This window comes from Trematomus bernacchii, unplaced genomic scaffold (assembly GCF_902827165.1).
Source record: "Trematomus bernacchii unplaced genomic scaffold, fTreBer1.1, whole genome shotgun sequence".
NCBI classification, from domain to species: Eukaryota; Metazoa; Chordata; class Actinopteri; order Perciformes; family Nototheniidae; genus Trematomus; species Trematomus bernacchii.
The window spans coordinates 2,036,779-2,064,418 of record NW_022987469.1 but is presented as its reverse complement, the minus strand read 5'-3'; the positions used below and the strand labels follow the sequence as shown (position 1 = coordinate 2,064,418).

Genomic DNA, 27,640 nt, shown 5'->3' with positions numbered 1-27,640 from the left:
GTGTGTGTGTGTGTGTGTGTGTGTGTGTGTGTGTGTGTGTGTGTGTGTGTGTGTGTGTGTGTGTGTGTGTGCTTATGGGGGGGTCGCTGGAGGGGCGATGGAGCAGAAGTGAGATCCAGATGTGCTAATTAGGTGCCGTGTCGAACCCACACCAACCCGGGATGATGGAGGCATGGAGGAATAGATGGGATGCAGGGATGGATGGATTGATGGATGGATGGAGAAATGATAACGGAAGAATGAGGAATAAAGGAGTGATAAACTGAGTGGAAAACACACGGGACAGGTGTGAAGTGATACGAGATGGAGTTATGAAACAGGTTGAAAAAGAAAGAGTGAAGAGTGATTGAACGTAGCATTAACAGACAAATAAACAACGATCAGATATGATGAGATCATGCTGGCACAGAGAACAAAAGAACGACAGAGAGGAGAGAGAGGGAGAGCAGGGAGATAAAGAGAGAGATAAAGAGAGAGAGAGAGAGGAGAGAGAGAGAGAGAGGAGAAGAGAGAGAGAGAGAGAGAGGGAGAGAGAGAGAGAGAGAGAGAGAGAGAGAGAGAGAGAGAGAGAGAGAGAGAGAGAGAGAGGGCCAGGCGTTCATTTGTTATTTTGGAACAAAGGAACTTAACCACTGGACCGAAACGTACACACATATTCTGGTATTACTATATATGTGAGGGCTGGCAAATGTTCTAACCTCAATCTAATCCTCAACCCAAACATGTATCACAAAGAACCATACACTTCTGTTTCCACGTGGTCTCACTTTTCAGAACCGCTGTCTGTATAAAGCATGTTACCTTTTTAATACACCATCACTGGCAACAGTTTGGAGTTCTCAGTCTTGTTGAAGGACAAATGAATCCATGACTTACCATCACAGAGAGGATAGGTGTTCTATTAGAGACCATCACGCTATTGTGGCTTCATTTCTTCCCTGATATTGACATATTAGTTTCTTAACCATAGATCCAGAAGCATAGCTAAACCACACTCTATTGGCTATAACCATGGTCGTATAGCCGTAGCCATATAAGCACACTGTAGTTGCTTTGCAGGAATTTGTGACAAACACATAAAAAAAGTAAGCATCGTAGTTTAGTTTTTATTTAGTTTCTGATCAGTCACCAACATTGTCAGTGAACGTGATGTATCTTTCCAGACTAATATCAAAAATCACATTCAAGTGGCAAAAAAGACAACCCTCAACTCCTGTATTCCTCAACGTGATTTAATTCATGGCCACATTTGATTTATGCTGACCTGCTGTGTTTAGCTCAGACCCGTCCAGACTCACCCTGATCTTCTAAATGATTTGTCAGGCGATATCAGTGTCCATTTTGTCCTCTTTGTTTGTAAGGACATTCAGTCCTCATCAAATAGAAGCACACACAGACAGACACACATAGTGTAGGTAGGCAGGGAGGATTCAGCCTTAATAAGCCCTTCCAGTGGAGCTCTGGCTGAGCGCTCAGAGCCGGCCTAACATTTATTTAACCTCCAGCTGGCTGCAGCCTCTCCTCTGCTGCCGTGCACGCTCACTGACGCACTGATGGCCCTGTTGTGTGGAATGGAAGCTAAAAACTGCACAATACAAAGAGCATCATTACATATGGTAGAAATACTGAATGGTCCCATTAAAATCAAACGACATCAGTCAGGTTAAATCATGCTTCAGTACAGCATGGTACGCTCAACATGCTGCTTTTGTTCTTGGTTTCTTTAAGCTGTATTGGAAAGCCTGTTACCGGCCGATGAACACATTTGGGAGGCTGCCAGCTCCCGGTGGGTGGGGGGGGGGTCTTCACTGTGAACAGTGTGCCTGGAGGGATCACTAAATAGCCTCTTTGTATGTCATGAATACGTGATGTCGTGACAAAGGTGAGGGGACGTCTTTAGTTTGATTTGGATATCAGCAGGAGGTCTTCAATATTTCAGATGAGGTAAGGAGGAGGAGGGTTCTTTGTTTATAGAGACACACCAAGCAGAAGCTGTCAGGAAGCCTTGAAGCAGACAGATCCAGCTTCTGTTTTTCTTATGCTTTTGATCTTTTTAAAACGGTCTGCAAGTGGATGAACACAAATGACTGTTAAATAGTCCAGTAGCTTCTGTCACATGAATGTGAGGACAGATGAGAGGCAACATCTGAGATTATGTGGAGAACTACATTCAATGTCCTGACTTCTTGCTTATTCTACTTGTGTCATTAGGAGAACAGCTATTGATGATACAACATGTATTGCACTACACACATCTTGATATTTGAAATGATAATACAATATATGTGTTCTCATAGGAAAGCAGGACTGTGTTGTGTGTGGGTAATAAACCTGGGCAGATAGCATGTCCCTGCAGCTCTATTTTCTCTTCTTCCCTCACGCTTTTTCATTCTTCTTTATCCCTTCAACCCTGATCTGCTCGTGTTAAACCCTTTTAGTATCCACAAATGTCACTTTAATGTCTTTGATTTTCAAATGTACAGATCTAATTTGTTTCACTTCTTCTCAGCTCACTGACATCATCATGTTGTTTGCATGCTTTTGCAACCCTACAAATACACCTACGTTGAGTTAACTGTACATTTCACTGGGATTCCACTACAACCATAACTATCAGTGATGTTTCCCCTGTGGACGCCACACTGGAACATCTGAAACCTTGACTTTAATGAAGTGTATTCTTTCCAAAAATGTCACATAACTGTATTAGGTTAGTTGAAAGCAATAATATTAAGTAGAACCTAATATTTTGTATTTAAACTTGATATTATTGCTTTCAACTAACCTAATACAGTTGTGTGAAATCTGTTGAAATACATTGAATTAAAGTCAAGGTTTCAGTTCTTCAGAGCACATTATAGTTGGTGTTTCTTTCTCTTTGACCTCCTCTTCTTCTCTTCTCCAGCCCAGCTCTGTTTCTGCTCTCTGCTCTTATCTGTTGTCAGCACCTCGTTCCCTCTTTTCTCTCCTCACCCAGCCTCCCTCTCTGTCTGCCTGCCCCCATCCTGTCTTTGGGTGGTGATGGGTGGAAACTGACAGAGGGTATCAGACTGATTGGGGTCTCCCCGCCTCTTGTCCTTTCTGTTCAGACACTATGAGCTGCAGAGGATTGGGATGGCTTGACATAACGTGGTCTTGTGTGCTCTGCTTTTCTTTCTTTTGTGAAGTCTTATTGCGAGTTCAAACTAATAAAGCTGCAGTGGTATTGTGGATATGGCTAGCTAGATAGCATCATGGGAAATACATGCTGATGACAGGCTAGGCTGGGCTGATACACAGTTCATTGCTGATTTTGATCTTTGATTAAAAGCTGGCATCTGATATGATACATATGGTGCAATGACTGATTTGAAATGTAATGTTGGCTCATCTCATGGAGCTGTTTGTAGCAACAAGTCCTCCAACTCAAATGGGTCGATTGTTCAAGCCCTTATTACGACCAAACATGTCGTTTGTTCAAGCGCTTATTACGACCTATAATCACGTTTTAAAGTTTTCGACCTCTAGTGCTCCCGTTGAATGCAAACGTTACAGATGGTCGTTTATTCACAAATAACCCTCTCTGTAAAATCCTAAATTGTAGGATAGTTTGGCCATTAAAATGCTTTTTGATTCGATTTCTAGCGAGAAGTGTATATTGTACTTTTAGAATCCACATCCAGTCGATATGTAGGATCTATAGTTTGATAGATATTACGAAGATGATTTGAGGTATGCGGCAGCTTCCATGTAAAGTTACCGTCCAAGTCTAGTTTTGGATAGTCTGCCGTGGTTACATTACATTTCAAAGAGCTGTTTGACGCTCTGCGTAACCTTGTCGCACTGCCACTCCAACATCCAATCACAGAGCTTGAGGACTAATCACGGGGTTTGTAAAGCAAGGCGGATGTTGTAGTCCCAAACGATAGCTGGGGATTCTGGGTAGTGTAGTGTCTTCGGAAACTCTGTAGTGTCTAAACTCCGAAAAAACTATTTGTTTCTCCGAATCGAAGGTTAAAAACACAAAAGCATTGTACACAATTTAAACCAATCAATATTGTGTAATTAACATTAAGGATAAACTGATGTTTTTTAGTGGATGAGTAATGCAGATATCACTGTGTAATAATTTGACAGTGAGGGGAATACATCGGGTTTTATTATGAAAACTTCGAGACAGGAAAAACTGTTTTCACCCACGCTAACTTTACATGGAAGCTGCCCTATATACACGTTATCCTGGCGAGACCTCAAATCATCTTCGTAATATCTATCAAACTATAGATCCTACACATCGACTGGACGTGGATTCTAAGAGTACAATATACACTTCTCGCTCGAAATGTAATAAAAAAGCATTTTAATGGCCAAACTATTCCACAATTTAGGATTTTCCAGAGAGGGTTATTTGTGAATAAACGACCCTCCGGAGCGTTTGCAATCAACGGGAGCATGTTGTTTCTTACACGACCACTAGAGGTGCTACACTTTAAAACGTGACTCTGGGTTGTATTTAGCTGCTGAACAATCGACCTATATGGTCGTTTTTTGTAGGAGGACAGGCTGGTTTGTAGCCTCACACAGTAGTGTGATTTTTTAAATTGCAATCATAAGACCATTTTCCATTTCATTTCATTTCAAACCTTTATTTAACCAGATTGTCCGTTGAGACCATAGATCTCTTTTTCAAGGGAGACCTGCAGCAAATAGGTTCCACATGAAACATAAAACAACATAAAACAATAGAGGACATCATACAACATATTTACAAGCTACATTTACATACTTATTGACATTTACAAATATCCATAGTTTCAATGAGCATTTCACTTAGCCTAGCTTTAAAAACATGCAGAGGAATGAAATTGCTCAGTTTCAATTTTGGCTGTAGACTGTTCCAAGCAAGTGGAGCTGCGCACATAAAAGCAGTCTTACCTAAGACAGTCCTTGCTCTTGGCACATCTAACAGATATCCATGAAGGATACTTGAACTAGGCATAACTGGATAAGCACAGATGTGACAAATAACCTTTCTGTTGGGTCTGTTCCATTGAGGTGGACCATAAAGCAATGCTGCCATCAATGATGTTTACACAATGTCTGCTGTGAGATAGGTCCAACATAACTCAACATTCACTTTCCATTTACTCTGAATGAAATTACAAAAATAAATAGTTCTGTAATTGCTCTTTAGAACATAGTTTATCAACATCATTTACCTTCCAAAATGCTTTGTTTAAAGCCGGAATGTAATCAGTTTGTAAACAGGTTACAGTGTTACTGTTATGTCTCTGTATTGTGTTGCAGAGGCTTCTACTAAAGTTAGCATGCTAACCGACTAGCGTCTACTCAAGATATCTATAACACCCGAAGATAGCTTTAAAGCTTTGGAGTGCAATACACAATATGAAAAATACATTACAATACATTATTGATAAGCCAAATCACTGCTAGTATTTCCTCTTACAAATGATTCATCTGTACCCTCATGCTTGCATGCAATTGAATCCCCCAAATGCGACATCAGCATGCTCTGCAAGTCATTTCTTTATCATAATTCCAGCATACTGTGCTACAGAAGAAGCAGTTTGAATGCTCCTGAGTTTCAAGGATACATTTCAGTGTTTTTCAACGTTTTTAAACCTAAAGGAAGTAACCTTCTGTCGGAAAGACTGAGTACTTGGACGTCTTTTTGTCAGATATTCTGATTAGAAGCTCAGATTTAGTCCGTGTATTTGACTCAAACGACTTTGCATCCTGTCCTTTCTTCTGCTCTCTCTTTGTTTCATCTCTCCTCTCTGGCTTGACTCACTCCCGAACATCATTTTAATTCTTTATCAGTTCTCTTTCTCTTTGTCCCATCACTCTCTCTCCCTCCTGCTCTTTTATTTTCAGTCTTAACTAGAGAACCTTCTCAGCTGCTCCCCACTTTGTTTCCTCTCCCACTCTCTGTCCCTCCATTCGCCCTTTCTTTCCCTTTCGATTTAAAGTAGGTCATTCTGCAACATGGAGCTACAGCTCCTGCCAAGCATGACATCCACATACACACACGTATTGCCTGGCAACCGCGTGTTCATCCCCACACCCCCAATCATCCTCCATCCTCATTTCCTCCCTCTTACCTTCCCTGGAGGTGGTGCAGGGCTGGGTGTGCAATCTGACTCCGCTGTGTTTTGTCCCCGCTCTGCTCCCATACAGGGTCTGAGGTTCATTGAGCACAGTTTGTCCCGGGAGGAGGCTTCATTTCATGCACAAATATAACTCTTTATTAATGCCTATAGATGTCCAGTAGAAGGGAAGTCTTGCTTAATCTCAACTAAATGGAAATAAAGCATGTCTTAGAGGTGAGATGTAGAAGGTAGGGTTGGATTAGTTTAAATGATTCCTACTATGATTAACATATTGATCATTTGTGCCAGTATGAAGCTCCTTCCTGAGCTTTCAGAAGCTGTTCCAGGTATTCTAAGGAGTTCCAATAATGATTGTAAGTTTTGTTAAGCACAGAGTAATAGAGCTTTGGTTGGCCTTTGAACTGGGCAAACTTCTAGACTTAAGGGGATAGAAAAGACCCCCAGGAACCCAGTCATAACTTTGGATGATCTACTTGAAAATATAAACTAATTATGTTTCAAATACAGTGACAGAAGTACAAATTGTTAAGTGTAGCCAACATTTCAGACCCCCTCACCAGCACATGAATGCAACACAAGTCACCCTTTAACTACCTTTTAGGATAACATATTCCATTTCATGGACTAGCAATAAAGTGTCTCCCTGCTGATGTTCATATACACTGAAATAAATGTCTGCCAGTACGATGAGAGGAGTGATCTACATGTGACAGCAGGGCCGGTTTTTGGCATAGGCGACATTTAGGGTGTAATAATACAAATAATACTTCTAATGACATTGCAGATGAACATGATGCCAGCATCCCCATTATATGTCCTAATGAGCCCATCAGAGGGCTCTTTATGTCAACCCCTTTAGAGATCATATACACTGAGGAAGTGATGTCATTGTTATAGACATTCCCCCCTAACCTCTTTAGCATGTGACCCGTGACCTTCCAGTGTGTGCATGAGCTATTTATTGCCATGTCTTCAAAATGTGTGTGTGCGTATGTGTGTGTGTGTCACAGTAATGGACGGGGTTCAAAGGCCATAGCTAGAGGGTGAGGAGTGGAGTTGGGATGTATGGGGGTGGGAGGTAATATGCATTTATCGATACATAATAAGCACACACACACACACACACACACACACACACACACACACACGCACACACACACACACACACACACACACACACACACACACACACACACACACACACACACACACACACACACACACACACACACACCTCTGGGACAGTCATGACTTGGTGAGTGCTAGACCTGTTTTAGATCAGGGAATAGCAGGTGATATCAAAGTGCCCCCCCCTTCCTCCCCCACACACACACACACACATGTTCACAAACACACACTCTCTGTATTGTCCCATGAGGCAGTTGAAAGTAGCTCAGAGAGGACAGTTTGAAGCTGGCGAAGGTTCAATAAAACTGGGGCCATTTCCACTCAACTGCACATCACATACTCTTTCCTTTAACCGGGCAGTCAAACATCATTGTGATGGGGTCAGGTGCTGCTGCAACCCGAGCTAGAGGGAGAGTCTCTGTGTGTTCTGTATGTCAGAGATTACACATCGCTGTCTCCTCCAGTGTCATACTACTACTGTGCCCTTTGGCAACGCACTTAACCCAGTTAAACATTTCTCCCCCAGATGTTCATTATATACCATACTGTAAACAAGGGGGGGCTTTAAACACATTACATGAACTTTACATTCGAAGTCGTAGGCCAGTTGTAGGCCAGAACTGGGAGTGACGTCACATCCTAGTTGACTGTGTTACAGTAGCACAGGTCGGCAAAAGATGGACGCCCGCTGGAAAGTAGTTAGCCGTGTTTAGAGCTTTAGCAGTACCGGGTTAGCCATGGTTAGCCATACCGGTTGATAAGCTTGTTTTGTAAATCGTAGCAACATATCCACAGATAGAACATGAGTAGTACCATATGTACAGTTGATTTAATGTGACACTAATAATACAGAAGTACCAAACATTTTATATGATCAAAGTGTTCTTTTAATGTTCATATGCGGAGACTTCATTTTGTATCCATATCTGCGAGTTTCCAAGTAAGAAGTCCGACCTCACGGGGAGTTAGTTAAAATGTCTGACTGGGAACTCGGATACTCCCACTTCCCAGTACGACTGAATCAGCCGGTTAGAGATGTCCCACTCCTTACGTACAACGTGATGGAGCACTAGCCAATGGAAGCGTGAGTGTTACATAGTGATGTCAATACCGCTCTGGAACAAGTGTGGAGTGTGTGGGAGGAAGACCCCCGCTGGAGGGAACACAGGGATTTGCACATGCACACAAACCTATAGAACACTACTACAGGAGAGGGAACAGCCCAAAGCCTTAAAGGGCCTCTTTGGGGATAAAGTAAAAGCTCAGAAATATTGATATATTGAAAATGTAATAACTTTAAATATACTCTTTGAAATACAGATGTGTATGTTAATAAATATATTCGTCATTAATTCACAAATGAACACATTTCATTGCAGAATAAATTCATTTTCAATCATTTCAACGCCAAAAAAAGGCTGTATTGCAGTCTTATCCACAGACCTCAAGGCAGACTGTGTGTGAGTGTGTGTTATTTGCAAGTGTAAGTGTGTAGAGCAATAGCAACACAGACAAGAAGGACACAAAGAAAGAGAGAAAGGCATCCTGTGATGCTGAGGGCAGCGGCTGGAGTTCAGACGCTCTTTAAAAGCACAGACACACACTGTAGCTGAAGAAACAACACCGCTGCAGACAGTCCTGAGGTGTCTGTGTGTGTGTGTCTCTGTGTGTGTGTCTGTGTGTGTGTGCTGTCTATTCTACTGTATTTCCTGCTTCCTTCTGCGCTCAGACTTAATTAGCAGTCAGCACATCTGAAAGAGATCTTCTATTTAATGTATTATCTCTTCGCACACCAAGCTTGTACTAGTAGAGCTGCAAACATATTCATTATTGTCATTATTAGCCTGTCAATTGGTCCAGTCAGAGGGACCATATATAGGCCCCTGTTGAGCTATGGTGTGATGCTTTCTGATTAAAGTGATGAAGTTGTAATGTGTTTTCTCAAGAGGGTTGAAGAGGTGGTTCAATTGTTAATTTGTTGTCTTTGTGTCTCATCAGGTCTGTTAAGGGGTCACACGACAGAGTGGGTGGACAGACAGAAGCACAGTGTCTACATCAGTAAATCCTCACGTAAGTCAATGTTTCTGTTAAGCAGTGCTGCATGTTAGACACGAGTACAAGAATACACAGTGTAGACTTCTACTGAACACTGCCTTGGCCTAACAGGAGAAAACAGAACAAAGGACAGGACAGTCACCATGAGAGAGTCAGCGGTATCTGTGGGGGAAACTTCTGAAGCAATTGGAGTCAGGACTCAAACCCCATTCACACCAACGGTGTTTCGGGGCCGGTTCGGTGCTGGTGCTTGAAAAGCACCGGGTTTTCCTGTTCACACCGCAGCGGAGTAGCCTCTAATGGCGCATTTCCACTACACGGTCGGCCTCGGCCACACTCGGTACGGCTCGGTACGGCTTGGCCGCGTTGGGCCTTAACAGGGCCGACTCACTTCATGCTGCGCTTCCATTACAGTTTAGGAACTGGGGTAGTTACTATAGTAACGCAGTGTAGGCGGAGCCGTGACGTCATCTTCAATGAGAAATCCAGAAACACAACACAGCCGTTAGCTGTGAGCACTCAGAGCTCACAGCTCCTTATATATGTTCAGAAACTCGACAAAAGTTAAACAAGTACACACCACAGACTGCCTGTGTCATGGTGAATACAGTCGCTGCTGTATTTATGTCTGTATAGGCCGTTGTTGTGAGTGTGGACGGTCGGGGCATATACTGCGTTAGCTTAGCCAATCTCCATCTAGAAAAACACGAATTTTAAAAGGTTTTTCGCCTGCCGTCTGTCTGCAGACTTGACAAAGCATTAATTCATGGTTTTTACTAACCGGTATCAGTATGTTGTTACTTCGGCATCATTTTGAAACGTGTATTACAATTAAATCACGGTCAAATATGTCCATCTTGTTGTAGTTCTAGCCCTCTTGCCAGCGCTCCTCTCTCTAGTTTAGCATACTCAGCCCGACTCAGCCCTGTTTGTTGGCCCCGATAGAACCACAATTTTCTAGGGCCAGAAAAGAGGGGAAAAAGTGGCCCCGCGCCGTGCCGCGCCGGAACGAGGCCTAGTGGAAGCACAACCAAAAAAGGGGACGGCACGACACGGCACGCTTAAAGCGAGCTACGCGCTGCAATGGAAATGCGCCATAATGCCCCTTTCACACCGGCGCTTTTCCAGCTCCTGCTGGGAGCTAGAGCCTGAAAAGCGCCGGTTTTCCCTGTTCACACCGCAGCGGCGGCGCGTCATAGCTCCGGAATGCGGTTCACTTCCAGCTCCAAAAAGTTGTCGGTCCAGAGGCAAGAGCTTTGGAGCTATGACGCGGCGTCGCTTACGTCTCTTACGTCGAGGCGTGCAGGAAACCTTACTTTGACCATCCGTTCGCTGTTATTGATCATTGTAGAGAGCAGGCAGACGTTTTGTTTGTTATTATAGCAGCTATCGGATGGAATCAATACATGGGCTGCACAGGTTGTCATGTCCGACTATCACAAGTAGAAACATAATGAAAAATACGCCGGTAAAATCTGCCTGTAGGAAACGGCTTAGCAAGTAGTCAGTTTAGCTTCGGTTGCTATGCTAACATCACCCATGTTATACCAGAGAAACTTTCATAACAGCGTTGTGATGCCAAACAGCGTCAATTCAGACTGACACACATTCACTTAAGGGGAACTGGGGATATGTATCAGCTGCTTGTGTGACAGTCAGACAGTGAATACTTTAGAGCCGTGTGAGCTAACCCGGAGCTAACGGGAGAATAAACTCCCGTGGAAGTGCAGCCAGCACTGCAGCGGTCGGTAAATGCAGCTGAAACACATTAATAAACAATGAACCACGGCACTCTGGAGAAAAGTATAAGGTTGGAGAAGTCGTTATTTAATTTAATCTGGCTTCGTATGATTAAAAGCAACACGATCGTCGACCCGACGCAGTCCCCGGCCCGTTGTTGTTGTGGGAGAAAATCTCTCGGCAGCTCTGGGCGGTGTGAACAGAGCGGGAGCTGAAAAGGGAAACCGGAGCTGAACCAGAAAAGCTCTCGCTAGGAGCTAGAAAGGGAAAAGCGATGGTGTGAAAGCCGCATTAGCTCCGGAATCCGGTTCGTTTCGAGCACCAAAAAGTTGTCCGTCTAGAAGCAAGAACCGCATACGTCACGCTTACGTCGGAGGGGGGCGAGATTAACCTGAGCTAACAGTTAAGGCGAGTACCGCAAATAAAGGTTGTAACAAGCAGTAGTGCTGAGCAAAGTGACTAGAACGCAACCACACACTTGTTAAAAAAAAACACACTTTATAAAGTCAGGCAACACTAACCAGGCTTCGTGTGATTCTGTTTATTTGTACCTTACTTTGACCATCCGTTCGCTGTTATTGATCATTGTAGAGAGCAGGCAGACGTTTTGTTTGTTATTATAGCAGCTATCGGATGGAATCAATACATGGGCTGCACAGGTTGTCATGTCCGACTATCACAAGTAGAATCATAATGAAAAATACGTCGGTAAAAAGTGCCTGGAGAAAACGGCTTAGCAAGTAGTCAGTTTAGCTTCGGTTGCTATGCTAACATCACCCATGTTATACCAGAGAAACTTTCATAACAGCGTTGTGATGCCAAACAGCGTCAATTCAGACTGACACACATTCACTTAAGGGGAACTGGGGATATGTATCAGCTGCTTGTGTGACAGTCAGACAGTGAATACTTTAGAGCCGTGTGAGCTAACCCGGAGCTAACGGGAGAATACACTCGTGGAAGTGCAGCCAGCACTGCAGCGGTCGGTAAATGCCGCTGAAACACATTAATAAACAATGAACCACGGCACTCTGGAGAAAAGTATAAGGTTGGAGAAGTCGTTATTTAATTTAATCTGGCTTCGTATGATTAAAAGCAACGCAGTCCCCGGCCCGTTGTTGTTGTGAGGTGAGCTCCGTTGGGGAGAAAATCAGCGACGTAAACTGTGACGTCATGACGCAGCAGCGGCAGCACCAGTCGGGCTCTGAGCGGTGTGAAAAGAGCCGGAGCTAAACCGAAGTACCGGTTCTGAACCTGAAAAGCTCTAGCACGGAGCTTGAACCGGAGTTGCGTTGGTGTGAAAGGGGTAAAAGAGAGACACGAGGAGAGCTGGAGCTTTGATGGCAAACACTGATGGTTTATTTGGAGCTTCGGCTGGAGTATTCAGAAGACATATCACGGGCCACGAGTTGACCACACGGATGAGATGCCACAATCAATTCTGAAGAGCCCTCCTGTAGCTCCAGGTTTTAACGTTCAGAGTGTAATAATCAACATTCTTCAATAGATAGACTAAACAGCTGAGGACACTGAATCACATTTGTTGTCTCTTATGGCTCGGGGTCATCTACACCCCGAGAAGGATGTGTTCCAGGTGTCCCACAACAATGACTATCTCTTACCGAGAGTTGCCCGGTCACAAACTGGTAACAACAACAACATGCTTGGGCAGCCCCTCCTTAAGGGAGATAGCGGCTGCGTCAGAGGGCGAAAGGTAAACATGTATACAGAATGATTCCCTGACAGTTCCTCTCTTTTTATCCATTTTGATAACCTAAACCCTTCATTTAATAATAATTTGTTCAATACTTAAATCAATGGGAATCTTCAGATTTGAGTGTGGACTTACACAACATCAATTACATCAATAACAACAGAATAAGATTGAAACATTCAATCACAATGATTGAGACAGCCAATCGTAATAGAAACATCATCTCTCGTCAGTGTTTGGAGCATCTTTTTGTCAAAAGCATAATAATGAACACATATAAAATCACAGATACATAATAGCAAAAACATTTTTTAAACTAATATGTTTTAACATGTAATCATTAGTTAATCTCACTTATCAAACTATAAAATCAAAACTAGCTTGCAGCTTAAAGATTTACTTTAAGGCAATCACTAGTCAAAAGCATTTTAAACTTAGGATCATAAGAGATCCAGCTAAGGTATAAAATCAGGATAATAAGGGATCCAGCTAAGGTATAAAATCAGGATAATAAGGGATCCAGCTAAGGTATAAAATCAGGATAATAAGGGATCCAGCTAAGGTATAAAATCAGGATAATAAGGGATCCAGCTAAGGTATAAAATCAGGATAATAAGGGATTCAGCTAAGGTATAAAATCAGGATAATAAGGGATCCAGCTAAGGTATAAAATCAGGATAATAAGGGATCCAGCTAAGGTATAAAATCAGGATAATAAGGGATCCAGCTAAGGTATAAAATCAGGATAATAAGGGATCCAGCTAAGGTATAAAATCAGGATAATAAGGGATCCAGCTAAGGTATAAAATCAGGATAATAAGGGATCCAGCTAAGGTATAAAATCAGGATAATAAGGGATCCAGCTAAGGTATAAAATCAGGATAATAAGGGATCCAGCTAAGGTATAAAATCAGGATAATAAGGGATCCAGCTAAGGTATAAAATCAGGATAATAAGGGATCCAGCTAAGGTATAAAATCAGGATCATAAGGGATCCAGCTAAGGTATAAAATCAGGATCATAAGGGATCCAGCTAAGGTATAAAATCAGGATCATAAGGGATCCAGCTAAGGTATAAGACATTCACAGTGGTGATTTGATCAATCTGTAATCTGCAAAATTGCACTGTCTTCAATTTAGGATTACATTTACGTTACAGTAGCTTCATTAAATATTAAATCAAAAGACTATGATAACATAATTACATTACTTAAACTATCAATCCTTATGTAATTTCAAAATCTGAAGGGAAATATTAAACAATTCTCAAAATGTTTAACAATCTGAAAAGGAAAAGTTAGGCAAATATTCAAAGACTTTTGTAAAAACCTGGAAAGGAAGAATTTCACATTCTTAAAACTTGAATTCATACATTTGTAAATGCTACCACTGATCTGTACCAGACTAACTAAATTCATTATTCTTATTAGCCATACTTACCTGAACATCTACTTATGGTTCTTCTGTGTCTATCTAATGTTGAATATAGAATATCAATTTCTTTAAATTATACTTCTCTAATTTGAGGATCAAATATGCTACATAATTGTTATATGAATTATTATAAATATTTGTTTTGGGCCAAAACTGAAATGAATCCAGTACTTGAAACATAATTTTAGGTCTGTCTGTGCATGGGTAATACATTAAAGAGTAGTGTTGTTAAGCCTGATTTCTGGACGATTAAGGATATTAACGTTATCTGTGATAATAGTAGAAATATCTTATTATTCAATACTTTATAATCTGAAAATATGAATTTATTTATTTTGTTTAGTGCGAAAGTGTAATCTGATCTGCCAAAATATATTTATCACCACTATTTAACACATGTCTGGTCATTGAAAATATCAAAAACAATCATTAATTGTACATCTGTAAACATCTGGTCATTCAAATCAAAGTTCATCTTTGTACGAGAGCTGGAAGAACATGTCCGTCAGTCTTCCTGACTCGTTCTCCTCCTCCCTTTATGACACCGAGTGTCTGGTGTGTAAAGGCATCCTGATACTGTAGATTAGCACTGAGGTGCTGATTGGCTCAAACTCTTCTTCATCAGAGCGCCATATTTCAACCCCCCAATTGCTCTGCTATTGTGTGGCTCACAGTGAAACGGAGGCTCATCTGCCGGTATTCCTTCTGCTATCTGCTTGAGAGCAGTGTAACTGCGTATTCCTAGTGATGCATCCAGGTGTGTGTGTGTCGTCGTCGCCCCCCCCCCCCCCCCCGTGATGTCACTCACAAAAAACAAGGGCACAAAGCCTAAAGAAACCTGGTTCATCACACAGAACCACAGAAAGGTGGATTTGGAGGACAGGACCAAGGTACTGCTGAGACCCAGCACTATGGGCCCCTGCAGTTTGAAGATCCTCACAGGACAGAGTGCAACCTCTCACACAAAACTAAGGCCCCGGCCCCACGGGAACGCATACGGCAAAACGCATAGGATTAACGCAAACGCAATCGCCAAAAAGCTTCCGCCCACACGCAATATACACCGGATAGTGTCTTGCCACACGAGACAGCTCCGTTTAGATCCAACCGCTGGAAAAGCTGCAGTACATATGCCGAGCCTGTACGTGGCGCTGTAACTTCCTCCACAAAAGCAGCGAAGAAGAATGGTTGTCATGGCTGCACTTCTGTTTATTCTCCGCGGTGGGGGCCGAGGGAACCGGGCAGAGTTTTTCGCCGGTCAACGTGTGTTAAAGTTTAAATCTTCCGGACAAAATTATAAAAGTGTCGGTCAAAGGTCTTCTTTGTTATTTACAGTATTGAGCTTTAAAACAAATGAATAACGACTCTATATAATGATATATAATAATAAAATACACGGAGCCTGTCTCTTTTTCCTCTCTTCTGACAGCGTCAGTGTCTGTCTCATGCAGCAGCTGATCCAGTAATGATGACTCGACAGTAAAAATAAACATATTTATAACTAGTTTAGGTAGTTTGAGAGGTAATTAAAATAGCTAAGGGTGATGATCTGACTTGAAGTGTGTGTTTTGCTCCCGCTGCATCACAGCGGCAGGAGCTGCGTGTCTCCGTCCTGTCAGATTAGACTTCACTCGCGTTTATGTCCATATCGAGATAAAGATAAATAATCTGAATTCAGTGTGCAGTGTACTTTTGCGGGGGTGAGCAGCAGAGGCGGGGAGAGGCGGGGCTATTTCGTCGTCATTATCAGAAAAGGATGACCGTATAGGCTACCACACAGAGCCGTTGGACCCCCCAGAGCGCTCCGTTCCCAGATCTATCCACCTTTGGACCCGCAAGAGAAATATGCGGATACAACCCGTTTTCGTTCCCGTGGGGCCTGGGCCTAAGAAAATACTATACACATGTCAGAGTTCGGCCAGGGCAGTAACGCTTGCCATCTGACAAGTCAATTACATGAAGATTAGCCCAATTCTGGCAACACTGTTTTCACCTCTCCTTACATCTGCTCTGTTTATCATAAAAGCATTTTTCACCTGAAGATTACCGCCTAAGAACATTTGATTATTTCAGCTTTTCTGTTGTTTTTCTCTGACTGATTTTTACTTTAAAATGTGGAAAAAGGTTTTCTAGAAAAATAGGCGATAACGTCACTTCCGTACTAAATGGTCTTAAAGCTGCTGAGTCATATATTGCTTGCTATAGTTGAAGTAATACTTAGTTAAAGGCTCACTGTGTTCAGAAGAAGAGAATCCATGTTGTCGTGTGATTGGCTGTGATTACAGGGCCACCAGCTAACAGGGAACATTCTGGAACAGTGGCGGAACAACATTGTGTTTGTATTACTTTCTGCTGGTGGCTTTGGTACCAGTGTGTGATTTACTGTGACTGCTGGCTTGCTTGTACATACAGTATTTATTTATGTGTGTGCAGGAGCCAGCAGAGTACTGTGGTGCTGAGGGTAATTGAGAGTGATGTGTGGAGAGCTATTTTGGGAGGGGTGTTCTGTGCAGAACAGAATTGGTAATGCTGGTGGGGTGAATATGGAGGTCAGACTCTAGTTGAGAGGACAGGTAACGTGTTAACCCCTCTAGCCACTGTGTCAGAGATCACAAGGGGAACTGGACAGGAACTGTTTTTAGAAGTAGCTTTTTCACTAAAAGGGAACAAATGTATCTGCCGACATGTGACATACATTATACATTATAATGTATAAGCACTGGGATTACATGTAAATTCAATCCCATTAACAATTGAAGGAAAGTATAGAAACACTTTTCTCAAAGTTGCAGCTGCAACTGGTTTATTGGTTATGCTTTATCCTTTTTGTTCATGAAGGATTGATAACACTTATAGATATGATCAAATCATAGTGTTATGAATTGCTAGAGAATACATTTATAACACACAGTTTAAATCACACATCATCTGCATAAAGACTGATCTTGTGAGTGTCTTTATAGCTTTGATATTTCAAGTTTGCTGGATTGCAGATGCTAGCACTTCAGAAATGGTCTCAGAGGAAATAAAAGTGTCCATAGCTGATGTTATCAAGTTTTACTTCTTTTTGGAGAAGTTTTGCTTCACACAATGCCACAATATGACAACGGTTGAGGTTCTGCCCACATTAACACAGACATTCAAACACACAAAGAAAGATTCCTGCTTTAGATATTACAATCTATATACCAAATGTGCAATTAAATACACAACAATGTAAAGTCTTACTGTACCAGTATTTGGACATGGTTACACACAGATACCCATTCAAATGCACTCAGCTCTTTGCCCACTATGCCAGTAGAGCGCCATTAGCACTTCACATCATCAGAGATGACTCGAATGGAATCCCAGTCATTGGAACAATGGAATACTGGCAGTTGGTACAAAGACTCTGAGTGGTTGTGTGTATTTGTTGGGGATGTGCCAAACTGAATATGAACGCTCTCGCTGCATGCACAAAGAGAAGCACAACTGTGGACTTCATGTGTAATTGCAAATGGCTGAAGGAGAATGTGACAATAATAGACCCATTATGTACAGTTAGGTTTAAATCAATCCTCATTTTCAGTAGGGATTGTAATGTCACTTTTAGACTTTTGGTCTACTGTAAGAAGAGCAGATGGTTGATGTCCACATAATGTGAAACTAGTTGTTATTAAGGGTTTTCCTTCTCTGAAACCAGGACAATATCCAACAGCTGACTATGTCTTGTGTTTTAAGCTGTAATTCTCATGCTCATCAAGCTTTCCCTCACAGATCATCTGATGGTTAGCTCTGTTATTTTAGCTTTCCTCTCTTGACATTTAAAACGTGCGGGCTATAAGAAATGAGTCTTAAGATCAGTTGGTTCATTCTGCACGTTGCCTGAACATTTACATTGAAATGACTGAGTTTATGATAGCATAATTATCTAATGATGAAATAATGTTACAAAGTCATATACAATTTAAAAAACGGTCATCGTCAGAGCCTCATTTAGCAAATGAAAGCCGTTTCTACTGTAGGTTAACATTGTTATCGCTCTGTGTCATGATTTTTAATTTGAGCGCGCTCCTGGCAAATCTCATAGCAGGTCAGTAAGCAGTGCTCAGTGATACACAATAAACTATAAACACATAGTCTGCTCCTGCTAGAGGCTGCAGGCAGCAGAGGGCTGACGGCCTGGTGCACCCGTGATGTGATGTTAGGAGAAGCAGTGTGTGTTTTATGTGTGATCATCATGTGTGCCTGGGGTTAACCTCAGGCTAAACTCAGGTAACTCTGACCTGGTTGTGTTTTGGTTGGTCTATTAGGTCCACCACTCTGAATGCAGTCAGCCAGCTGCACCCCCCATCTCTCTGAGTGCTGACTGAAACCAAGGTTATTAAACAATACAGATCAAAAACCAGTGTTTACTGTTCTTTCTCCTTGATTTTATACTCTATGGTCCTTGTCCTTAGAAGAGTGTATAAAACCTGAAGTTTCCCCATACACACGGAGTCATTAGCCGCAACCTCATGGTGAGGTCTAATGCCTGGGCACTAAATGGAACATCAGGAATGAACGTAGGTGTCTAGCATGACATATCATCATTTTGTCCTCTGCAGTTTATCATAGTAAAATAACTTATTCTGAGTCTAGGAGACATTTGATTGGAAAATGCAAGAATGCACCTTCTATCACCTAGTTTGACAGCATTTATCAGTTCTTCTGTGATACTTTGGAAGCCATATTGTTAACATTCCTGATTCAAAAATGATCAATCAACATTGCAAATCATGTAAGATAAAACCCCCCCAGAAAATATCATTGGCTGGGGTTCATCAGTTAGTCTGATATGTCTCTCGTCTTCACCTGACGAGGAATATAAGTCATGTAGCCTGATCTCACCAGATTGCACCCATGTTTTAACCTTCAACATCCAGGTCACTACCATCAATTAATAGTTAAATCGCCGAGAGGGAAAACCCCCTGGTGTCAAGTGTTGCCCTTCAGTGAGCAGCCTTAGTGTGTGGAAGCTTTGAATCAATATTCCTTTGCCCACAAAGGATCAATACGCTGCCAGATTTAGACACGTTTCTCTCATATAAACCTCAGTGTTATATTATATCTTGGTCAATAAATCAAAAGCCTTCATCAACCTTTTGTCTACATTAATCATCTCTTTCCTGAATGTTCCCACAAGTCTCCAACACATTTAATCAGCTTTATTCACATGGTGTTCTTTCAACAGCTGATGAAAAGATGATTCCAACTGTTACCTTAACAAATGAGAGGACACAGCAAAAACGATATTGACCTCCCAACTAGCTCGGTTTCTTGCATTGATTGTTGCGGTCTAAGCTTTTGCAGCTTTTCGTTAAATACTTACTGAGCTTCATTGTCTAAAATGGATATGCTGAATTTCAACACCTGCACAAGAACTGTATTTTGTTGCATCAGATTATGTAGTTTTACCAAATAAATGAGAGGATTACAAAACATTTTGAAATAGTATAAGAGTAATGTGTAAGACAGCTCGAGGACATGAACAATAACTTGTAATATTAATGTGATCCACATTAGTTGAAAAGGATTCTTACAACAGTTGTGTAGAAATAGTGGGCCCGGTTTTCCAAGCCTGTAGTATAGCTGCTATTTTCCAGCTTGACACAGTATTGTGTAGTTTGTAGTGTGTGATGTTCACTGACCCTCTTTCCTCCCTGTGTGTGCACTCAGCCTCACTGTATCACTGTGTGCTATCATTTATAATGCACTGCAGCGCGTACAGGGCTCCACGTGGGAAGAATCACTGACCTATTTTAGAGCTTTCTCTGCTGCTCTCTCTGTTCTCTGTCTATTTCTCTCTTCCTTATCTTCATTTCTCTCTCTCCATCACTTCTCTGCTGGGAATACGTCTGCAATTCAAAGCAAGGCTCGTACTGGACTGTGTGGCATAGTGTGTGTGTGTGTGTGTTTGTGTGTGTGTGTGTTCATGAATTCATATAATTGGGTGATACTAGTCAGGTTTCTCAACAGCTGGGCTACAGAGATAGGTGTGTGCATGTGTACACTGAGTGGAACGAGGGCGTGTCTTCATTCATGTGTGACCCTATACAGTACCCCTCTTTGCATCTGCTTCCATACAAGTGTCTGTGTGTGTGTGTGTGTGTGTGTGTGTGTTTGTGTGTGTGTGTGTGTGTGTGTGTGTGTGTGTGTGTGTGTGTGTGTGTGTGTGTGTGTGTGTGTGTGTGTGTGTGTGTGTGTGTGTGTGTGTGTGTGTGTGTGTGTGTGTGTGTGTGTGTGTGTGTGTGTGTGTGTGTGTGTGTGTGTGTGTGTGTGTGTGTGTGTGTGTGTGTGGTGTGTGTGTGTGTGTGTGTGTGTGTGTGTGTGTGTGTGTGTGTGGTAGGTGTTGGCTGAAATGTGACTCCTGCCCTCAGGCCACAAAGCTCCCTTGTGAGATCTGTGTGTTATTTCACAGATCCTATAAAGAGACGAAGCTGATCCTTTACCATGTATTCAAACTAGTGGAAAAACAATGGCAATGATCATCTGGAAATCCTAACGGACACAGTGCTTGCATGATTCATGCTGTTCACTGTACAGTAGGGCTGTTTTTGTTTAAATCGTTATACCTTATCATAACTTGATAATATAATAAATATTTTTTAGAATCAGACTTATGAGTTATCATTGTGTCTGTCAGCAGACGGTGGAAGGGTGTAGTTGGGTCAAGGGTAGAGCCCATTACATTTAGGAGTGGATCCAAATCCCAGGCTGGATACACACATTACGTTTCCCTTTTTTCACACTGCATACAGGACGTTTGTGCTGATATCATGTGGCGTCAGAATAATTAGAATGTGGATCCTTGCTTGGACATTTTGTGTAAAACTGCTGTCAACAAATTGTTTAGACTTTAATCAAAAAAATGCAAAACAAATTCTGTGTTCTGAGTCAGTGCATTCACAGTCCTTTGTGTTGCGTCACATTCTCTGCCCTTATTTTCCTGGAACTTTAATATGGCAACCTTATGGTAAACCCCCCCCTCACACTCCCACTGGATATTTTTAATTGTTATTATATTTGTCCTGCTGTCATAGCTTTGAGCATGGTGTGATTTGCAGCTGAGTGAAGGATTGATCCTGGTGGGAGGGGGCAGCATGGGGGCAGGATTAACAGTGGGCAGGTGGTCCTGATATGGTTGCCAGTACACCAACCTGGCTTTCATGTGGAGGTGGTGGGGGGGAGGGAGAGTTAATTAGAAACCTTTGGTTTGTGGGCTGGCTGATTAATAATGTGGCTTGAAGAAGAGTGTAAAAAACATGTATGCTGTGTGTGTGTGTGTGTGTGTGTGTGTGTGTGTGTGTGTGTGTGTGTGTGTGTGTGTGTGTGTGTGTGTGTGTGTGTGTGTGTGTGTGTGTGTGTGTGTGTGTGTGTGTGTGTGTGTGTGTGTGTGTGTGTAACCGGGTCACTGTACAGCTATCAGCTTCACCTCTCACCGAGGTCTTTGTTGAGCAAAGGTGGAGGTAGCCTGAACAGGAAGCTAGCACAACCTTATCATCCTTAGTATCACTGTTAACTGGATATTGTTAATACCACCATCGTTTTTTTTTAACTTAATTTTTATTTTCAGATTTTACAGAAAATAGAATAGTAGAAAAATAGACTTTAGGACAAAGGCAAATAGAGTTGCATACCGCAGCAGCCTCTTGATATTAGTATATATGTATTTATTTTTCAATGTTTAACATCAGAGGATGGAAACATCTTGGTGTTTATTAAAGTTTATTTTTTTATGTTTGGAGAATTCCTCTTTGTCTTTTTACATTTAATATGAGTAAGTTGTTAAATGTTAAGTTAAATGTTCGAATCAATAAGACCTGTGAGCCAAAAGTTGCCCTTTGGTTAGATGATAAGTATTAATAAAGAGGTATTCCCATAAAGTCTATGGACACCCTTTAGCAACTTTATCTAAAAAGATTATGAAAATATTGTATCAAAGACATTGGTGAGATTTGAACAATGGAACAATCCCAATCATTTTAATTCTCCATCATCGTAGAACGTTAAACCATTCTACATGTGGAAGGGCTTATAGTGGAGCCTTTGAGGAGCAAAGGCACAGAGCTTCTCCTTGGCTGTGTTTCTGGGCTGCTCTCTCCAGGGAGCCCCACAGGACTCAGCTGTGAATGTAGGCCAACGCTCTCATGCCAGAACACAGCTCCCCACAAACAGTTTTACTGTAGATATACTCCAGTCTACTATTCTGTCTCCATCCTAACCATCTGTTCCTCTGTCTTTCTCTCAGGTCTTCGGCGCTCTGTCAGGAGAACGTTTTTAGCCAATAAGGAGAGGCCGGCCAACCAGAGGGGTAGAGATGATGCGGCAGGGCGGCCATGTTGCCCTGGCTCTCATGTCATCACTGCTGCTGCTGTGGCGCCACGCAGCAGCCATCGAAGTTCCACAAGACCGTAAGTCCCTCAGCAGCCATCAGACTCGCTCAGAAGCAACGTGTTCCAGCAGATAGACCGAAACAAACTGTGAAGTCTGCTGAGATCAGGGCCGGCTCTAGACAATTTGCAGCCCTAGGCGAGATTTTAGCTGGCAGCAAATGTTTGAACATTTTAAAGTAAAATGCTTCAATCTGGTGCACTTTGAGCAGAATCACTACTAGATCTAGGGGGTACAACTCTAAACACCCATATGAAAAAGATCGGTTTACATTTTAATAATCAAATAAGTATGTGAACATAACCAATAACCTACCATAGCCAATAACAAATGAATGTAACTTATTTTATTTTTGTTGTTCATTCATATCTTATTTTACCTAGTTAACATTTATTTATTTATGCATTTCTTTTAATCTCTCCAGTTTTAAAGGATATGTTTGGTTTACTGTCCTATAGAATACACTGGAATGATTTCAAACCTGTTCATCCCAATAATTATAAAGGAGTGCCTTGGAAATATGTGTTTACCTAAATTGTGACCAAACTGTTTGAGACCCACTGAGATAACTTAGACTAAAGTGAACTATCTAAACCCTCAGAGTCCTTTACCTCACTGAGCTGTAGCTATCAGCCTCTCAGTCTGACTGGAGAGGACTCTCCCTCCACATTATTGTAGAAACATCTTCTTCTTATATCCGTTAGCGCAGCTAGCACCAGATTCTAATAACAACAGCGCCGGTACCGGTGCACCCTCCCTCTCTCCCTCGCTCACTCGCATTTTGGCTGTGAGCTGCGGGCGCCAGATAAGCCAACATCCCTCATTTCATCTCTTACAGCGCCCATCGTACAGGGCAAATGAAACGTGTAACCGGGGTGAAAAGGGTGTTACATTTATTTAAAGTGGACCTATCATGCTATATTTAAATGATATATTGTAGGGCCATACCTATATAAGGTATATTTATACGTTTCTGTTTTCAAAATAGCAAACAGATCATGCATTTTAGCCATGCCTCATTTCGCTCTATGTGCTGTTTGCTGTCTACGGGTCTGATTCTGCTGACCACGCCCCCCTGCAGGAGAGGTGAGCCGTGCTCTGATCAGCTGCTGGGCTGTCAGAAGACGGGAGATCTCCGTCCTCCGTGTTTTATTATATAGAGTCGTTATTCATTTGTTTTAAAGCTCAATAAATAACAAAGAAGACCTTTGACCGGCACTTTTCTAATTTTGTCCGGAAGATTTAAACTTTAACGGACATCTTGACCGGCGAAAGAAACTGAAACTGAAACTCTGCCGCACGGTCCCCTCGTTCCTTGGAAGAGGCGGAGAGGTGGGAGTTTGTCATCTGCTGGTGGACTAACCGGAGAGAATTACAGTGCTTGCCTCCCCGCAAGCGTTTGCAGCGGGAGCAAACGCTTGCCTCGGGGAGGTAGAAAAAAAAAGCCACAGCGGAGAATAAACAGAAGGGTAACCATGGTAACTATGGGCGGGAAGTCTTCTTCGCTGCTTTTGTGGCAGACTACAGCGCCACTTACAGGCCTGGCATATGTACTACAGCGTCTCCAGCACTTTCGAGCGGCAATGGCCGGCCGTGGCCCAACCCCACATTCCCCTGATAGGTGGAGAGTTGGCCCAATAGTCGTAGCGCCACCGTCCTGACGTCAGTAACGTGTTCAAATCTGGATCAGTTTTTATCAGATCCGTTGCAGCCCCGTTTTTAGAGATTTGGGTATGGAGGAAAATAGAGAGGGTTGTGTTTTCTGACACTTGGTGAGTTCCCTGGAACTCCGGGGACACATATTCATGTATAAAAGACGTACAAAAGTGCATTTTGCATGATAGGTCCCCTTTAATTATGAATGTTGTTACATCAAGGCCGAAAATTAGGATGAGCACCATGGTTTTTTTCCATCCCAGAGCTGCCAGCGCAGCGCCTCCCCAGATCTGGCGCCCTAGGCGAACATCTATAACGCCAGTGCTACGGGCCGGCCCTGGCTGAGATACATGGCTCAGGTCTATTTAGGACCATGAGAGCTCAGTGGTCCCTCTGTCTGGAAAACAGAGCTTTGGGCAAAAAGAATGCTAGAACTGAGGAAATTATTATGTTCCATTTTCATGTCATGTACAGTAGTTAATGTTTGCTGCGTGACCTGATGTGTGTCATTTGAATAAATTAAATGAGTAAACACACAACAAAACCAAGAATAATCATAAAAGGAAAGATAACACAGAGCAAATATTCAGGATGGATGAGGTCTTGCAAGAGATGTTGGAAATCTAGCTGTTCATTTGGTGTGGCAGTATATATTACTATTTTTCTCATACAACTAGAGTTAGACTATCCTCATCCTCTGTATTAAACACACACATAGTGGTTTGTTGGTTCTTGTGTAACAGAAAGGGACTACAAATCCAATTTTGAGGATGACAATAAATCAGCATTGCGTGTTATGAATCAGGACAATTATGTTGATAATGGAATATGACTTAGCGTATGGCATTTCAGTAGCAGTTGCTATACATCACACAGCTGCAAAAACAATGTTTATATGGCTCTCTTAATAGCACCATTAGACATGAAATGTACATATAAAGCCTTTTAGATATACTGATCAGATGGTAGTGATCCATTTTCCTGATGAACCTCTTATAGGGGCGTTCACACCAAGTTATTTTCCCACAATAGTTCATGAGAACTCTTTTAGTTCTGATGAACTAAAGCAGATCGTGTTCACACCGCAATGAGTCCCTGGGGGAGGATTAGGCAAATGAAGCCACTGACGTCACTTCTTCTTCTTCTGCTTTGGGTTTACTGGCAGGCCGCAAACAACTTCACGGTGTATACTGCCACCCGAAGTCCCCGACCGGAAGTCCCCGGAGTTGGGGACTGACTTCAGTAGAAGCTGCTGGGACTCCCAGCAGCTTCTACTGAAGCCTTCTGAGTAAATCGCCAGAACGCCGACACCTCCTCATCTCTACCGCTCCCATGTTTTATTTTGTGTTGCCATAAGTTAGTCTCTCTGCGTTTGTGCGCTGGGCTAATGCTAATGCTAATAATGCTAATGCGAGGATAATAAAATGGCGGCTTCACAAAACTTTTTGGGAGTTTTACGGGGCGTGGTTTGCATTCCACCCAGCCAATCAGACATAGGAACCTTTTTATCCCACCAAAGTACCTGCTCTCTAGCAGGGACTGAAAAGGGGGTAAAAATGGTTCTGATTAACTAATTTAGTTCAGGGGACTTTTTGGTGTGAACGCAAATATATCTGAGTTCTGATTAACTATTGTGGGAAAAGTACTCCGGTGTGAACGCGCCAAATGACTCTTCCACTGAAGCTCTTTGTCAGAGCTAACTAAGGCCCCGTTTACACGGAGACGGAACGGGTGTTATCCGCTACAGTTCTCTATCGTATGGACGGTTCGTTCACACGAGGCCGTAACGGAACCGCGGAAACGGAGCCCTCAAACGATAACGGGTCCCAAGGTGGGTAGATCTGCGGACGGAATGCTCTGGGGGGTCAAACGGCTCCATGTGTACGCCCGATACGCCATAGCCCCGCCTCTCCACACCTCTCCTGCTCTCCTCCGTCATTGCTGATGTGTTTCGCCAACAACAGCAACAGTGTTCCGAGTGTTTCGAGCCAAGTCCCGGTATCTCGCAGGACAGTGCACCCAGCAGGAGCCTCCAGCAGACCCCCCCGCACGGCAGAGTTTCTGTTAGCCGGTAAACAAACAGATGGGACTTGAGGGCCCTTTTGAAGGCGTCGAGTGTGGGGATGTTGCGAATCTCCCTAGGGAGAGCGTTCCAGAGGGTGGGGGCTGCCACACTGTAGGCTCTGTCCCCGAAGGTTCGCAGTTTGGTGCGGGGGGTGGTAAGCAGGCCAGAGTCTGAGGACCGCAGGTTCCGGGGTGGGGCATGTGGGTGAAGGATGTCCGATAGGTACTGGGGGGCAAGGGCATGGAGGGACTTGTAGGTAAGGAGGAGGACTTTGTAAGATATGCGGGACTTGACCGGCAACCAGTGTAGGTGGATGAGGGTGGGAGTGATGTTTAGGTGTCCTTTGACACGCAGGCAGTCATATCATTAGCTAGAACTAGCTAGATTTGATCGATATGGACATAAACGCGAGTGAAGTCTAATCGGACAGGAGAGAGAGATCAGAGATCAGCTGCTGCTGACGAAGACACGCAGCTCTGCATGATCACCTGCAGCTCCGCCCGCTGTGATGGGGCGGTGAGCGGAGCAAAACACACACTTCATGTTAGATCATCACACTTAGCTATTTTAATTACCTCTCAAACTGCCTAAACTAGTTATAAATATGTTTATTTTTACTGTCGGGTCACTCATTACTGGATCAGCCAGCTGCATGAGACGGATACTGCTGGGCTGTCAGGAGAGGGGGAGAAAAAGAGAGGCTCCGTGTATTATTCTTATATTGTTATATAGAGTCGTTATTCATTTGTGTTAAAGCTCAATAAATAACAAAGAAGACCTTTGACCCGCACTTTTCTAATTTTGTCCGGAAGATTTCAACTTTAACGGACATGTTGACTGGAGGAAAAAAAAAAACGGAAACACTGCCGCACGGTCCCCTCGTCCCTTGGAAGAGGCGGAGAGGTGGGTGTTTTTCATCTGCTGGTGGACTACCGGGGAGATTGAACGTCCTGCTCGGGAGCCAGGCTCAGAGTCAGTGGCAGTGGGTGCCCGCGCACCCGCCTTTGACAGCGGGAGCGCGAGCTCGCCTCGGGGAGGGAGAGAAGAGAGAGGCGGAGGCCGCCGAAACGGCCAGAGCCCTGCCTCTCCCCACCTCTGCTGCTCACCCAAATCTACAGCTCCTCTACCACAACCATCAGCAACAAGTGGACATGGAGAACTACATGAACTACATGTTGCTAAATCCACCGAGGAGAATAAACAGAAGGGCAACCAGGCAACCATGGCAACCATGCTCGGGAGGTCTTCTTCGCTGCTTTTGGTGTATTTTGTGGCGGAAGTACAGCGCCACTTACAGGCCCGGCATATGTACTACAGCGTCTC

General features: G+C 43.0%; 1 protein-coding gene across 1 annotated transcript in view; it reads left to right on the top strand.

Moving 5' to 3' along the window:
- The window catches only part of nfasca (neurofascin homolog (chicken) a), a 101,620-nt gene that overhangs the window by 14,344 nt on the left and 59,636 nt on the right, over positions 1–27,640 (top strand). The window contains exons 2-3 of the mRNA XM_034144330.1: positions 9,237–9,308; positions 22,454–22,616. Coding sequence (XP_034000221.1) covers positions 22,523–22,616 — 94 coding nt within the window. The 5' untranslated portion in view covers positions 9,237–9,308; positions 22,454–22,522. The remainder of the gene's footprint in view (positions 1–9,236; positions 9,309–22,453; positions 22,617–27,640) is intronic.